This window comes from Lichenostomus cassidix, chromosome 1Aa, assembly GCF_008360975.1.
Source record: "Lichenostomus cassidix isolate B80296 chromosome 1Aa, HeHo_3.0, whole genome shotgun sequence".
Classification (NCBI taxonomy): domain Eukaryota; kingdom Metazoa; phylum Chordata; class Aves; order Passeriformes; family Meliphagidae; genus Lichenostomus; species Lichenostomus cassidix.
In genome coordinates this window covers 56,292,036-56,308,177 of record NC_139480.1, presented here as the reverse complement: position 1 = coordinate 56,308,177, position 16,142 = coordinate 56,292,036, and the positions used below count along the sequence as shown (strand labels likewise).

Here is a 16,142-nt window from a genome sequence, read left to right as displayed (position 1 = left end):
GGAGAGTCACCTGCACAGCAGGCAGAAGGAACAGTGGTGACAGCATCTTCAGAGACACTGCAGAGCTCAGGACCACCTAAGTCTTGTGCTGCAAAGGACAAAAACCTCCACTGACTCTCACAGGAGCAGTGGGTTCAGACTCCCACAGGAAGGAAGTCTGGAAACCTCTGGATCTCTGGAAGACCTTTCCAGACGGCATGATCCTGCAGTAGTATTACCATATACTACACTTCCAAAAGAGTTAAAAAGGCAACACGGGCATTATATAGGTTTTGTAATCATTGCTGTATCCTATTACATTGATATGAAGCACTTTTCCCTTCACTACTAGCCTTCTTCTAGATTTAACAGTTTTTAAAGATACTTGTTCCCTGTTCAGAGTTTATTAAATAAAAATACCATTACTAAAGCACAAACTGAACTTCCACACTGCATTGTCCATGGAGCAGCAACCACGATTAGATCCTAAATGTAGTCTGTGACACTCAGTCAATAACTACTGGTTGGTCATTTCCACCTCCCTGAAGCTTAGGCTTCTTTGCTTTTAAGTTAGGACTACAGCTGGGCCGTTTATGTTCCTGTGATTTCTTCACCACTGAATTTTGGACAGTCTTTGATACAGTCTGGGCATTTTCTCTGCTTCTTTTCGGATCTGAAGATTGAGATGATTTGACCTGTAAGATATAAAGAGTTCAGTTAAAATTCTAACGTTGTTTTCCTTCTTTTTCCATGTTCCCACACCAGAGAGAGTATTTATGAGGTTGATTACATTACTAAAAAAATATTTTGAGCAGATACCAAATCATTAAATTAAGCTATAATGGAGAAGATATCTATAGAGCAAATCAAGCAGATATCTAAATACCTTGAAAACACTTTTCCTGTTTGTTATCCCTTCCATGGTGATGACATGTCCCTCATTTTTCAGCAGTCGGGCTTTTGGTCCCACCTTCAGGTAGGATATTGTAGCAAATGCTGTGAAGCTGAAATCCTCCCTGCACGAATTAAATCAGTGTTACAAGGGAAGGCTGGAGAGAGGGGGAAATCATAGAATCATTAAGGTTAGAAAAGACCTCCAAGATCATCAAGTCCAGCCATCAACACAGCACCACCACTAAACCATGTCCTCAAGTGCCACATCCACATGCTCTGTGAACACTCCCAGGGATGGTGACTCAACCACTTCTCTGGGCAGCCTGCTTCAATCTCAACACTCTTTCCATCATGAAAGGGCTACATTTACCCTTCTGATGGATGTTGCAAATTGCAGCTTCATTCTGCTTTATCTATTCAAGTACAGTCAGTTGACTTAGAGCTAACTCTGGTCAACACTTAACTAGTCTGGTCAACACTTAACTTCACACACACAAAACCACTCAGACACACTTGTTAATCTCTTGCAAAGCATGGAGGAAAATGAGGAAAAAAGATGTAATAAGCCATCTGCTCGCCCTCTTAATAATATAAAAAGAAGTCAGCTGTACAAAGATGCAAAGAAAATAAGATAAAGGGATTAGATACTTGATTTGTAGATATTCTTGAATTTATAAAATTATATGAGCAGACAAAACACATAGCACACAGCTTACAGCGGCAGTGCTATTGTTATTTTCACCATGCTTGCTTAAAATTTCTGAGTACCACTTTCCACATTAGCCAGTCTTTCCTGACTTAGACATCATGTGGGCAACCCCATTTGCTTTCCTTATCCATGGAATGTGAATGAGATCTGTATAAACTGCAATTTTTAGTTCTCTAAAATCAGTTCTGCTGCAGATTTAAGCATTCTACCTGAATACAGAAGACCCCACCTATTTAAAATTGCACAAGATGCAGCATGCAAATGTTCCTCCAACTTTTGAAACTGAAATACTGCAATATTTGAAGGTTTTAAAAAAGTACATTAAATGCATCTGAAATACAAACAAGACTAAAGAATGTATCCATTAATGTTACACAGAAGTAACAAGAGAGCAAAGAAAAATTACTACTACATGTTAAAAAAACTGAACAAAACAGTTATCTTACATACTTCAGATACTGCTGCAGCAGTAAATGGGCAATAATTCTCTCCAGCTCCTCTCGAGGGTGCTTGGGTGGAGTGACTTCAGGCACCCTGAATTTGGACACACCTTTCCCAGACCAGGCATCGATTAATTTCAGTGGAGTGAGTTTCTCACTCATGCTGTCTGCTTGCTCAAGGATTTTGATTAGATCCCTGCAGTATCCTGTTACATCCATCTTCTCACATGCTGCAAGGAAAAGTGAAGGAACATTTAAACACAAAGTTCTTTTTAGTTAATATATATAGTTATATATAACTTTAAATGCATCTCTGTGCTGTATAAGAGCAATGATTTTTTGTTTTGTTTTTAAACTAACTTAACAAATGAAGCCATAACTTTCCTTCTGTCATATCAGGATATATTTATGCTCACACAATTTTCTCTATTATTGGAACTCCCACCTGACAAACATTTCTACTTTTATTTAATGTTACAAACCACAAATTATTTCAAAGCAAAAATCTGCAAGGTAGCTACTATGTTACTCTACAGCTGGATTCCTTTTTCTCACCCAAAGTGTTTATTATGAAAAGATTAGAGAGCACAGAAGAAGTGAAGAATATAAGTGAGACATTTCTTCTCTCATGACAGTTATGGACAAAATGAGACAGACACAAAAAGCAGTAATTACATTATAGTAATTAGCTTCATCATCAATAATAATTACAAGCAGGAACACGTCCATGTAGTACATAATGATCATCCTACTTCATGATCAGATCATGGCACAGAATTACCCCAGCTGCCTCCTCTGATACTAAGGAATAAGTACTGAAAAAAAAGCACTACTGCTAAGTTTCCCTAGAGCTTTCTTAAGTATCAAAAGGCCCTGGAGGTGCAATAGCAGTAAACAGGATATATTTCAACTTTATTTCATCACACAGCTCCTGCAAGCCTTGGGGACAAGCCAGTTCCATACTCTTCCCAATCTCTGATCCCAGAATCAATTTCAGCTAAGCCACATTTCTATTTAGGAGATAACAAAACATTGTTACTTACAAGATTTTGCCAGAATTTTATTATATAATTGTTTAATGAAAACAAAATTAAATTTTGGATTGTTTACTTTACACCCCCAAAAAAACAGAAGAAAAAGTCTAGTTCTGAGAAGAGCTTTGAGTACAGAGTTGTTCCTAAGTTTTTTCAAGTTGATCACTATATTGTCCAAATGCTTTTTGCAACAGGTATGTGATATGAGGAGATGGTATTTTCCGCATATTCCATGAATTCACCTAGATGGTGCTCAATGAGGTTTAAGGTGTTTTTGTGTCCAGTTAGAGATGCCCAAGACCAACTTTCTCTCCGCTCTCCTTTCAGACCTTTCTTGCTTTCTATGGGGTTTCCTACATATAAGTCACAGCACTGACTTCAATTGCAGCAACAGATGCTTTGTTTGTCTTTTGAGTCTTTCAGCTTTCTGATGGGTACCAAAAATCACAGCAAAACCTTGAATTAGAGTGCTCAGTTGTTCTGCACACCTGTTCTGCACAGTCCTGACCCATGAACATCTTGTGAGCATGCAGCATTGAAATCCTCCGGGATTTTTCCACACAAGTTGTGAGAGGATGTGCAAGCTGGACCTTCTCAGAGCCTAAGTATGAACAGTCTGGCATGCAGGGCCTCCTTCTCAATAAAGCTTACACAGCCAAACAAATCCTGAAACAAAACCTGACACATACCAGAATCCTTTTAACACAGGTAAGCCAATCTCCTGCTTGCCCGAGCTTCCCTTTTGGAAACAGGTGAACAGTTGAGCCTGAAAGATGCCAAAGTGTCCAACTTCAGGCAAAAAGCCAAACCAGGACGTATCCTGATAAACACCCTGAGCTTGGCAACAGCAGGCCACCAAACACTGATATTTGTAACAGAATCTGCACCTTGAAAACAGGCAGTAATACAAGCACAGGTCACAATGTTTGCTTATAGCTTTTCTATACCAGGTATTTCTTCAAATCAGCTTTTTCCATTTAGGTAGGTTTTTCTGCCCTTTACCTACCGTTCTCTCTACAGCAGTTATCACACATTTTGTTGCAGTTTGCAGAATCCCAGACTTCATCAAAGTGATGAGCTATGAGCACCCGGCGACACCTGAAGAGCAGAGAGAACAGGGGGGCTAGAGAACCCAAGTGAACATATAACATCTGTGTTATACATCATGAAAATGGCAAAAAAGGTCCCTTGGAACAGCTCAGATCTCAAAACAAGCATGAAGAATTATTACAGGAAAATCAGAAAACAAATAGTTCAATACCAGTATTCCCTATCAGCTATGCCAATAGGAATAAGGATTAAACACTGCTGTAGGAACAGTTTGGTTGAAGCAGAATCCATAATCTGGAATTTCAAGAGAATGAAAAATGGTAAGAATATGAACTCATTGTTACACTGAGGCCGACAAAGGCTTTACTGGATGCACCAGCTGTCCACACCACAGATACAAGTGTTTTCCATGAAGTATTCCAAATATCTCAGTGGAGCAGGTGAAGTATTAAACACTTAAACTGGATTTAATGTGTGGCCATTAAACACAGTAGCTTATAATCAAAACCAAAGCATTCCAGTTTTTCCTCTGACTGGGATTTGAAATCCAGGGTTTGTTGACAGATATTCCACCTCAACATAACCAATTCCAGAATTGTATCCTGAAGCTGATAAGCTTGTTCCTGGTTTTGTGGGTGGTTTTATTTGGTGATGGGTTCATTTTGGTTTTGTTTTGGGCTGTTTTCTTTTTCAAATGTGCTCTAAAAGCCCCTACAAAATTAGCCTACTTAAAAACTAAGCAACCAATCCACCACAGTAACTTACTTGTTCATATTCTGGCAATAAGATACCATATCATACAGCTTCTCTTGGCCAACATTTTCCATCACTACCATTGAGCTGATTCTGAATATATCTCCAAACCCATAATACAAAATACAGTCAGCTTTTTGGTCATCTCTACCTGCAATGCATTAAAATGAACAGAAAATTAAAATCTCAAGCAACTGCCCCTCAAGTTCCTTGAAATGCTTTTCTCCACAAAGATTGAAAGTTGCTTTTAAAAAAGTAATGAGATGCACAAAACCTTCGGGGGATGGTATTTAGTGCTGCTATACACTGATCAATTCTTAAATTCCCCGCTCCAGACTCCCCATCCCTTAATTCCCTGCTCCAGACTCCCCATCCTACTTGTATTTCTGAAAATCATACAGTGATTAAACACCATCTAGAGACAATCTGAGCAAATCACACATCCCAGTTGCTATACAAAATAAAAAAAATTAAGATTGTATATCAAATCCATGTCATGTTATTCTGGCGAGCCAAAGAAATCAAGTAATTAAAAAAATGCTGAGTGGAGGTCTAGGTACCCAGTTATTCTTTGTTACACTACAGTTGAGGCCTGGTCACAAATACAGTTTATATTTAAAGCCTCTTTACAGAGGCAGTGTCATTATACCCTTTGAAACCTGTCTCAAAGGCAAGAAACTTTGCACAAATGCCTGGAAAACTGAAGCGCAGTTTTACTGGTTTAATGGATGTAAATGGCAACTTTGCAAAAGCCACTTCCTACAATACCTGCACGCCCACTCTCTTGGTAGTAGTTTTCCATAGACTTGCTCATAGAGTGATGAATTACAAACCTCACATCAGGTTTATCAATTCCCATGCCAAAAGCAACAGTTGCCACTACAACCTGGAAAAAAAGAAAAAGATTAAGAACTCATCAAGGTACCAAACCACAATTTGTTGAAATGAAAGTTTATGAAAAGTATTTACTTAACCTGGATTTGATTTGTTGCCCATCCTTTGTGAACTTTGGTTTTATATTTAGCATCCATGTTTGCATGGTAAGTCCCTGCCTTGATTCCCAGTTTCTGCAAACTCACAGTAACTTGCTCAGAATCCTTCTGAGAAAAACAGTAAACAATTCCTGCACAGAAGTGAAAGAGGCCTCATTGTAATGCCTTAAAAAGGCCAAACAATCCCTAAAACTTAATTATTGTGAAAGTTTTATTAACTCATACAATAACTAATTAAAAAGCATTATACAGTCTTTGTGCCTATTTAGCCCATAGTATTGGTATTCATGAAGGAAACATCAATCATTAGCTTGGACCTGAAGGCTAAAGAGGAAATGCAGGTGCCAGTCCATACAATCATGGAAGTATTCTGTTAATGTTCAAGGAGAACAATGCTTATTAAAGCTTATTTAAAGGGGTGCTATTGCTTATGACACCTGAGGTTTCAGTTAAATCTGCTTTTTGTCATTAGTCAGGCTGGGCTAAATCAGAGATTACACACAAAGCCATGTGATTTGTGGTCATCTTAGCACAGTTTGTGCTCAGGGCTCCTCACAGCCACAGAGCTCTGAGCAGAGACAGGAACAGACTGCTGCTCTTGAAACCTGGGTTCTGCTGCCTTGGCAAGATGTATCTCCTCTTTATTTCCACTACATAATTTATTGATTACACAAGTCCAACTTTTACAGTTCTGCTTTTATCTGCAATTTACCCCATAATACCTATTCTGGGCACTGAATAACAGATGACTATGATCAAATATGAAAAAACACGTTAAAGACAAGTATCCTGACACATGGATACTAATAATGTGTGATTTAAGAACATAGAGACAACCTTTTCGGAGTCTTGCTTTTCCAATCTTAAAACTTCCTAATTGTTCTTATCTATGTAAACATTGTTCTATGGACGTCAACATTCCTGTTCAGTACTTCACAAGATATAATTAAACAGTAAAGACACAAACACCAATGAATGGAGATAAATTATTCAAGGTATGGATCTTACTAAATTTAATTTACTCTAATACTGGATGTTTAATGTGTGGTGAAGGCAGAATTTCTCTATATGCTTCAAGATCACTCGGAAACATCCCAACATTCTTGTAATGTTAAAGGTTATGAAAAATAACATGTGCCTTTTTTGACACCTTTTACCTGACAGTCCTTTGTATCTTCCATTAATGGTCTTAACTATGTCCTCAATGAAATCTTCATTATTTGAAGGCTTATGCCGAACCTCAAAAATATATTATGCACATGTCAGAGTTCAAGTGGACAGACAGTCTGTCAAACAACCTTATTTTTCTATTTTTTCCAGCATAAACACACCTATTCTGCCATTTAAAAAAATTACTACATTCTCTCTATGAACAGTCAAATTACAACTCCAAAGTCCATAGAAAAATAAACCCCAAAACACACCCACAACCTTTCTCCACGAAGAACAATAAAAAACCTGTGACCAAAGTGAAAATACAGCACCACACAACAATTCACAAGATTTTTGCCATCATAGGACATATTTGCCAGCAGGTTGCAGCAGTCTGAGCCTGCTGCCTGCCTCTCTCCTTGCAGGAGACAGCACAACAGTGCTGCAGCCAAACAAACAGGTAACATGACCTACCTCATAGTAAAGGTTGGGCCGGTTGAAGGAAGCAGTGAAGGTAATGCACTTCTGAACATGCAAAATGGTCTGGGCATCCTTTAAAACATGATTGGTAGCTGTTGCTGTCAATCCAATCAAGGGAGTATTGGGAAACTGTCTTTTCAAGATACCAAGAGACTTGTAGTCTAAGCAAGAAAACAAAAAGGGGAAAGAAAAAGATTTCTCATACCACAATTCAAACTTTAAAAAAAACATTCACATAGATAGTATTTAATGGGGTAATACTGCAATAAATGTTATTACTGATAATCTACTACTGAACTAATTTATACATCCAAATGAAGTAATGAGCAGGTTGCACTTATCAAAAGAGATGTCTAATTGAATTTTAAAGAATCAAATCACAGAATCATTTGGGTTGGAAGAGACCTTAAAGATCACCTTGTTCCAACCTCCTGCCATGAGCAGGGACACCTTCCACCATCCCAGGTTGCTCAGAGTCTCATCCAACCTGGCCTTGAACACCTCCAGGGATGAGGCATCCATAACCTCTCTGGTCAACCGTTCCAGTGCCTCACCACCCTCACAGTAAAGAATTTCTTCCCAATATTCAATCTAAACCTACTCTCAGTGTGAAGCCATTCCTCCTTGGCCTGTCATTCCAGGTTCTTGTTAAAAGTCCCTCCCTTGTTTTCTTTTAGGCTCCCTCCAGGCACTGGAAGGCTGCAGTTATCAGGCACAATTCAGAAAGCAAAAATATATGAAAATAGAAATTCTTAAAAAGTTAGAAAAATGTGTGGAATTGCATTAACCAGCATTCATGTTATTCTGCAGCGTAACAAACAGCTTTTGAATAAACAGAGCTTTGCTAATAAACAAGCAATGTGGAATTTGGATACATAGACCAGACTGTAATAATGAAACATTTTAAAGGCTCAGTACTGACAATCACCTGCTGCCTTAGAACAGAAATGCAACCAGAGGGACATACCCAAATTCCACACTGCCTGTTGAACTAGCCTGGCTCTTGGCTCAGGCACCACTTTTCAGCAAAACTGCTAGGAGTGACTATATAGTTAAATGCTGCCTTATAAATCAGGTTTTCCTTCAAAGACAAAGAAACAGTAACCAACAATATTCTACAACCTCCAAGACAGGAAAAAGGTTGAAGCACACCTCCCCTGTAAGTGAAGGGCATTTGTTTCCACTTGCTTTAGAGATGATTAAAATGTATCTCATGAGTTTACAGAATGCTCTACCTCTTTCATCAGCAGTGCCAGAAAGTAGTGTACAGAAAGACACTCGTATAGCAGTAGATTAAAGGTAACTATTGTCCAAAGATGCTAGCCAAAACCTTTGATTTTATGAAGCTCCAATTAAAGTCAACTGAATAAGGCATCCTTCAGAATACTGACAGCAAAATGTATGTTGAAATAATCATTTGCATTAACTTAGTTCCTGGACAATTTGTGAATTAAAGTCCTTGAGCTAATGCTGCCACTTGTCACACACTAAGAATTTACTTAACATATGAAGGAAGCAGCTGGCCCTATTTCAGGCCCAGCTCATTATTCACTGATGCCTGAAGAACCCAGCAGAGGGGATTTCTGAGGAGCATACCAGGCCTGAAGTCGTGGCCCCACTGGCTGCAGCAGTGCACCTCATCCACAGCGATGCGAGCCAGGCACCCAGCCTGATAAGCCTTCTCCAGCTTGGACATGAACATTTTGCTCTTTGCAATTTTCTCTGGGGTCACATAAATAAGCTTCAGTTGTGAATTCCTGTTCAGCATTTCCGTGTGGACCCACTTCACATGCTCCTGTTCAAAACAAAACGAGACAGCAGGGCGTAACAAACTGGGACAACACACTGAAGTTGCCTAGCTGCTAAGGTTCTTAAGAGGTGATTAGCAATTCATAAGGTGTAATTAACAGAGACGGATAAACTGTTCCACAGTATTAACCACTATAAGCCTTTGTAGAAGATCATTATATGTAATATGGTCATTTTAATACTTGGAAAATCTGAAATGGAACTTTGAAGAAGCAAAGCGTCTTTGCTTCATCATATGGTATCAATATTTTCCCAATAAACTATGACGTACCAAACATGCCTGGGATACTGCAAGAGTAAAATAATTCCTTGCACACAACAATAGTTTTCATTACTAAGTTTCCAGAGTGCTCTGCATCAAAGCAGGCTCCAAGTTTTGCACACTGCATCAAGCCACCGACTTATCAAATCCAGTGTAATGTGCAAGTTAATGACCATGGCCTCCTGCTAGTCAGGAAAGTAACTGTAAGCAATTGTCTAGTAACAGACTGGGAAATAAGTTGCTTCTTGGCCTCTGGATCAAATAGCTCACCACCCTTTTGTAAGATAAATAATTATATGTAAAAGCCTGCACTGCTCAACTTGGTAGTAGTGGACAAAAATCACCTACTCCAAGTCTAGAAACTGAGGAAGAATTTACAACACACACCAGCCAAAGGTACTTCACATCCTCTAAACAGCCCCAAGAAATCCACTTATTCCACAGAAGGTGTTGCTTCATAGGTGGTGTTGCCACTAAAATGTGAACACAAGATACTTAACCATCTTACATTTCACAGCAGCCTCCTGGGCACACACTGTTGACAGAACAGCATTAGCTGATACATCTGTGTCATCCATTCAGCAACCACAAGCAACTACAGAGGGGACACACCAGCACATACACCACAAAACACATGAAGTTAAACATACCTTGCTGCTTGAGGCATTTAATAAAGCTGCAGAAATACCAAGCTGTTCCAAAACCATGAGCTGATCTTCCATGAGAGATATCAAAGGACATATCACCAGTGTGAAACCTGTAACAATCAATCATGGTGCAAACTGAGCAGGTCAGATGTCACAAATATCTCCTCTAATTACCTTTACTGATGCATCAGCCCTGCTCTGAAGAAACTGCCAGATGTAAGCTTAAGCTTCATACACAGCAGCAGATTGCCCTCCTAGAGAGCTGTGAGTGTCATATCACATAGGGATAATTCTTATTAAATGCACCTCCTCTTAGAATCTAGATCACAAACAACTGAGCTGCAACAGAGTATGAAAATCAATTTACAAAACAAGCTGGATATCTGTGTCATGAGATGCTGATTTACTACAGAACTAAGCAGTGACAGGTAGTGGAATAAACTTCCAATGCAATTGGATGAGTTATTTAAAAAACAAACAAAACCAAATCAACCAAGCAAAATACACACCAAATAATGTTTATTCTCCAAATAATATAAAAGGGAGAAAAGAAATCTAATTCTTTGTATTATGTCCTTTATTCTCCCCTTACCTACCATCAGAACAGACAGCTGGTAACTGGTAGCAAAGGCTCTTTCCACCACCCGTAGGCATGACAAGAAATATATCCTTTCCTGCCATTGCAGCATTTACTGTTTCAAGTTGCAGTGATCTAAACTTCTGGAGTTTAAATTTGCTCTGCAGTGCAGTCTTTATTTTCTCATACCATGGAAAATCTGTTAAGAGAAAAAAACCAACTCAACAAACACGTTTCATAAGCAAATTAAAATATAAGAAGGAGGGGTAATTTACATATTCAATAACTAAATCTGGCAGCAACACAATTTTAGATCTGGGAAAGTGTTTAAAGATTCAATTACGGCACAGAAACAGCTCCACACAACCTGAGTCTGGATAAGCCATTTTCTAGGGTGGACCTTTGAAAACTCAAATTGTGAACACAGCACACCTCCAGACCAAAGCTCTCATTGCACATGGACGTGAACTAATGTGAAAAACTCAAAACAGATGAACTTCAGAGTGCTAATGACTGTGTTAACTCGTTAGTCACAAATTAAATAGAAATTAGAATCCCACCCTGAAAATAAATAAAACCAGACACTGAGCCCTACAATAGTTACCCTAATGCTTCCCTCATACAAATGCAGCAATTACTAATCGTTTAATGATGCAGGGATACATTTTTTACATACATTGCATCAATTATAAGCATTAAAAAAAAAAAAGAGGTGAAAGTTGCTTAATCTTCCCCACAATTACCACCCCAACATGCTTATAATAGATTATTCTTTTCTTCAGTAATAAGCTAAATACTGCATTTTTTATAGAGATAATACTGTAAAAACTTAAATTTCTGATTTATGTGCTTCCTGATGCAGTTTTCATACCATTAAAATTAAAATGCAGAAAAGCTGTGGGAACTCCAGGTTACACCACAAGCAATGCAAGAATTAACTTTGGGACTTCAGGTAACATTGCAAAGAAATTTACAAAGAGCAAAGTCAAAATCCAGGGCTCTCTGAAACCAAGAAAAGCTTCCCACTGACTTCCATGAGCTTTATAATGGGAGCAAATTTAGCTGCTGCTCTTGTTCAACACATACACAACAACTGATTGCAAAAATGTTAATTTTCAAAGCACAGGAGGAGAGAGTCAGGCACAGAACTACATAAACCAAATTATTTGTTCAGCACCATAATATGCAATGACAAAGTATCAGTGTTCTTACACATATATAACTCTCCTCAAACACAGATAAACATGGATTCAACTATAACATTAATTTCATTTTTAAAAAAGCCAAAAAAGTGTATACATACAATACATATACACATGTCCAAACGGAAAATAAAATTCAAAAAAGGAATAACTAAAAAAAAAAAAATAAAAATACCTAAGTCGAATTTGGCATGGCATAACATGGCCAAGAACCACCAACTATCCAGGATTTCAGTTAAAGTTTAACTTGAAAGACAGCAGCCCTCACATCCCCACGAGGCACTTGCCACTTGCACTAATTCTACCATTATAATGTATTCTGGGTTATTTTTGGCAGTCAGCACCCATCCAATTTGCATTATTTGGTAAGACAGCAAGGCTACATAACCCATCACAAATACCACCAATGTCCTACCCATTCAAGCAAGAGGAAACACAAAACCAGCAAGAAACAACTCTAAATGCACAATTGTCATTATCAAATCCTGAGAAAATCCAGAGCAATTTGTTTCAGAACACAAACAAGGATAAGTATTGCAAAATAATTTAAGTATTTAGTATACAAGTATTGCAATAAAAACTTACTGTGGGATTCTAAGAGCAAATCAAATTGTGACTTTGCAACAAGCAAAGAATTAAAGTAGTTTTAACAGGCCATTCTGACAGAACAGATAATTCTGCCCAGAAGAACTCAAGATTAGAGTTTAGGAATGTCCAGTAAGACAAGTACAAACATTGCCCCATTATCCTGGTATGCCAGCCAGCTGATGAAAATTAAATAGAACGATATCATTATCCAAACAAAACTCTGTAAAAGTGCATTTTCCCCTACTGAATTAGTCCATCTTTCAGTTAAAATATTAGAATTTGACCCTGCAGACCTGTTTTGTTCCATTCCTCGGCTGAGGTTTCAGTGTCTTTACTTCCACCTGCCTCCAAGTCTCCTGAGGACTGTTTTATCAGGTTCTTTACTCTCATCTTCTTTTGCAGGAGCTCCTGCTGCTTATCCACAAGCTCCTGTATCTGCATCTCCACTGCTTGCAGCTCATTCTCAATGGACACCAGCACCTCCTCTAGCACTGCAGGGAAAAACAAGAAGGCATGATAGAGACAACAGTCACATGCTGATCCCAGTTTTAATTGTATTAGTTGTATCTCAGTCAATGCCAATGCAAGCATAACACAAGAAAGGTGTTTACAGAAAGTATTTTATTTACATGAGAGAAGCAACATTAATTCAGCAACATTAACATTTAACTCAGCAAGTTAAATTCTTCTGGAGTTGAAAATTGGGCCATTAGCAAAAAGCTACATTTCACGCACCAAAATCTCCCTCCTACACAGAACAAGAGGATCTGTTGAACAACAAGGTTTGGATACAGTGGAAAATTCCTTTTACAAACACAAGCCATCTTTCACATGTGAAAAAAGTGAAGCAAATACTCCCCAAAAGCTTGGGTTACACAAGTGAATCTTTGGCAGGAATTTGCCTCTTTCCATCCCAATATGCATGTGTGTGAATTGCAGATTGTATTCTAGAATCCAGACCCCAGAGTTTAAAAGAATAATCAACACATATGCCTGCATGCCAAGCATGTATCACCATTTCAGAGCCAGGTCAGAAAAGCTTAAGAAGAAATTACTTCCTTCCCCATGCCCAAAACTCCCAAGAGATGTTGGTCCAACCAGAGCAGATATGATAATATGGTTATGGAAACAAATATGTGTGATATGGAAAAAATACCCTCATATTAAATGACATGAAATGGTGACATTTATCTTCCTAAATGCCCACTGCTACTCAGCAGAAAAGAGTTAAGAATATCTCAAAACACGAAGTACATTTTCAAAATACCAAAAACCAAGTAATCTCCTTGACAAACCTGATTTCCATCATACAATGGCTTGGGTTGGAAGGCACCTTAAAGATCATCTAGTTCAAATCCCCCTGCCATGGGCAGGGACACCTTCCACTATCCCAGCTTGTTCAGAGCCACATCCAACCTGGCCTTGAACACTGCCAGGGGTCCAGGGGCATTTTTGTTTAGTTTTCCCTAATAAAATGTTACCCAGTGAAAGAATTTTCTTCTTCAAATCTTAAGTATAATAGCACAGACCCCACCAACTCATTTCTCCATACATTAAATTCATATAAATAACAATCAGTAACATCAGGTGATTGTGTCTGTCAGTTAAAAGACAGCAAAATGAACATATGGAACACTAATTGTGGATTACCTTCAACAGCTGCCATCTTTGGAGGTTAAAGAATGTTATCCTTAAAAGATCTTATTCAACCAAGTGTCACTAAAGAGAAAATGAAATAAATACATTTTAAAATATATTTTATAAGTAAACCTTCTCAACTTAAATTTACTGCAGGAGATTCTTCATTGACAGAGTTGATAATGTAACAATTTAAGTACTGGTTAACTTAATTTCCTTATATAAATAAGTCCCATTAGATGACAGTTCCTTTTTCCTGTCTGCAAAAAAGACACAAATTCACAACCAATTCCCAAGGCCACTGCTCACCAGGCTTCTAAATGAATCCAAGTGAATTTTGACCAAGTCATACATTTCCTGCAAGAGGAGTGCTCTACTGTACACCAGTCGCTCACTAAGCATCCATTATCTTTTTTCATCTCTTCCAAAACTATTTTTACAGAAAAGTTGGAACACATATTTTGCCCCTTAGAAAAGCAGCCACCATAACACCTAGAGGATCTGTTAGGAGGTTGTTACATAGTTTGGTTCAGAGAAGTGGGATTGATTTTGAATAGATCATCAGTGAAATGAACACAGAAATGTATTTATTGGCTCATTTTTCGAACAACAATCTCTGTCATATTATATACTAATAATACCAAACTCAAAAAATTTGCTATTTTCTCTCTGTTATTGAATTCTGAACTATTTATTACATAGATGTAAGCCAAATCCAATAGAAGGTGAAAGGGAATAAACTCAGATCACTACCAGCTGATTCCACCATAGAAAAGACCTTCCCCGCTCCTATAAATGGAGAAGGAAATATATATTAAAAATTAAAGCGTGAATAAAAGACTTTCACATGATCCACATGCCTCTTAATCACCTCCAGGGATGGTGACTCCACCAAATCCCTGGGCAGCCTACTCCAGTGTGGGAATACTCGCAGCGTGAACATTGCGGTGAACACACACACAAATACATACAGTGAACATACACGCCGGGATATTCCCAGCATTGCTCACCCCCGCCAGCCGCGGGCATGGTGCTCCGGGCAGGGAAGCGCCTGCGATGGGCTGCAGGACGGGACAGGACGGGATGGGAAGGGATGGGATGGACGGACGGACGGACGGAGGGACGCTGCGGAGGGCAGGCAGGGAAGGCCGTGCTCGGCGGATGCAGGATGGAGCAGGGCGGGATGGAGGAAGGGAATTGCCGGGGGAGGCAGAGGAGCCTCGGGGAGTGCAGGGCAGGGCGGGGAGGAGCGGAAGGAGCTGCCAGCGGCAGGCAGCAGGCACTTGTCGGTGGATGCAGGAGCGGGATGGATGGAGGAAGGGACAGAGGCTGCCGGGGCCAGGCAGGCGGAGCAGGACGCCGCCGCGCCTCGCTGCCGTGTCCTGCCGTGCGGCGGGCTCAGCCTTCTCTCCCCAGGCTCAGTGCCGCTCCTTCATCCTCTATCCCTCAGCCCTCTCTCCCCAGGCTCAGTGCCGCTCCTTCATCCTCTATCCCTCAGCCCTCTATCCCTCAGCCCTCTATCCCTCAGCCCTCTCTCCCCAGGCTCAGTGCCGCTCCTTTATCCCTCAGCTCTCTCTCCCCAGGCTCAGTGCCGCTCCCTTATCCTCTATCCCTCAGCCCTCTCTCCCCAGGCTCAGTGCCGCTCCCTTATCCTTTATCCCTCAGCTCTCTCTCCCCAGGCTCAGTGCCGCTCCTTCATCCCTTATCCTTTATCCCTCAGCCCTCTCTCCCCAGGCTCAGTGCCGCTCCTTCATCCTTTAGCCCTCAGCCGCCCCGCGCCCCCGCGCCCACCTGCGCCGCGCGCCGGCCCCGCCCCTTCCGCCGGCCGCCCTCAGCCAATGGCGCGCGGGGCCGAGCGCGAGCGCCGCCCCTCCGCCAATCAGCGCCGGCCGCGGGCCGCGGGAGGGATGCCGCGCCAGCGCGGCGATAGAAGGCG

The 16,142-nt window shown here is 40.1% G+C and overlaps 1 protein-coding gene across 4 annotated transcripts; it reads right to left on the bottom strand.

The window, feature by feature from the left end:
* Nucleotides 1-361: 361 nt before the first annotated feature.
* Nucleotides 362-16,068, bottom strand: RECQL (RecQ like helicase). 4 transcript variants are annotated; one of them, XM_085049168.1, is made up of 15 exons: nt 15,998-16,059; nt 14,219-14,287; nt 12,862-13,059; nt 10,798-10,977; nt 10,205-10,311; nt 9,080-9,278; nt 7,478-7,644; nt 7,009-7,090; nt 5,834-5,982; nt 5,628-5,745; nt 4,872-5,010; nt 4,063-4,154; nt 2,033-2,252; nt 866-995; nt 362-674 (listed from the first exon to the last, which is right to left on the bottom strand). In XM_085049168.1, the coding sequence occupies exons 2-15, from the start codon at nt 14,232-14,234 to the stop codon at nt 486-488; spliced, it is 1,986 nt and encodes a 661-aa protein (XP_084905294.1). In that variant the 5' UTR covers nt 14,235-14,287; nt 15,998-16,059; the 3' UTR covers nt 362-485. The 4 variants fall into 4 exon arrangements, with proteins under 4 accessions (XP_084905294.1, XP_084905296.1, XP_084905295.1 ...); XM_085049170.1 differs by lacking the exon at nt 15,998-16,059 and adding an exon at nt 15,217-15,276; XM_085049169.1 differs by lacking the exon at nt 15,998-16,059 and adding an exon at nt 15,178-15,262.
* Between the last annotated feature and the right edge of the window lie 74 nt (nt 16,069-16,142).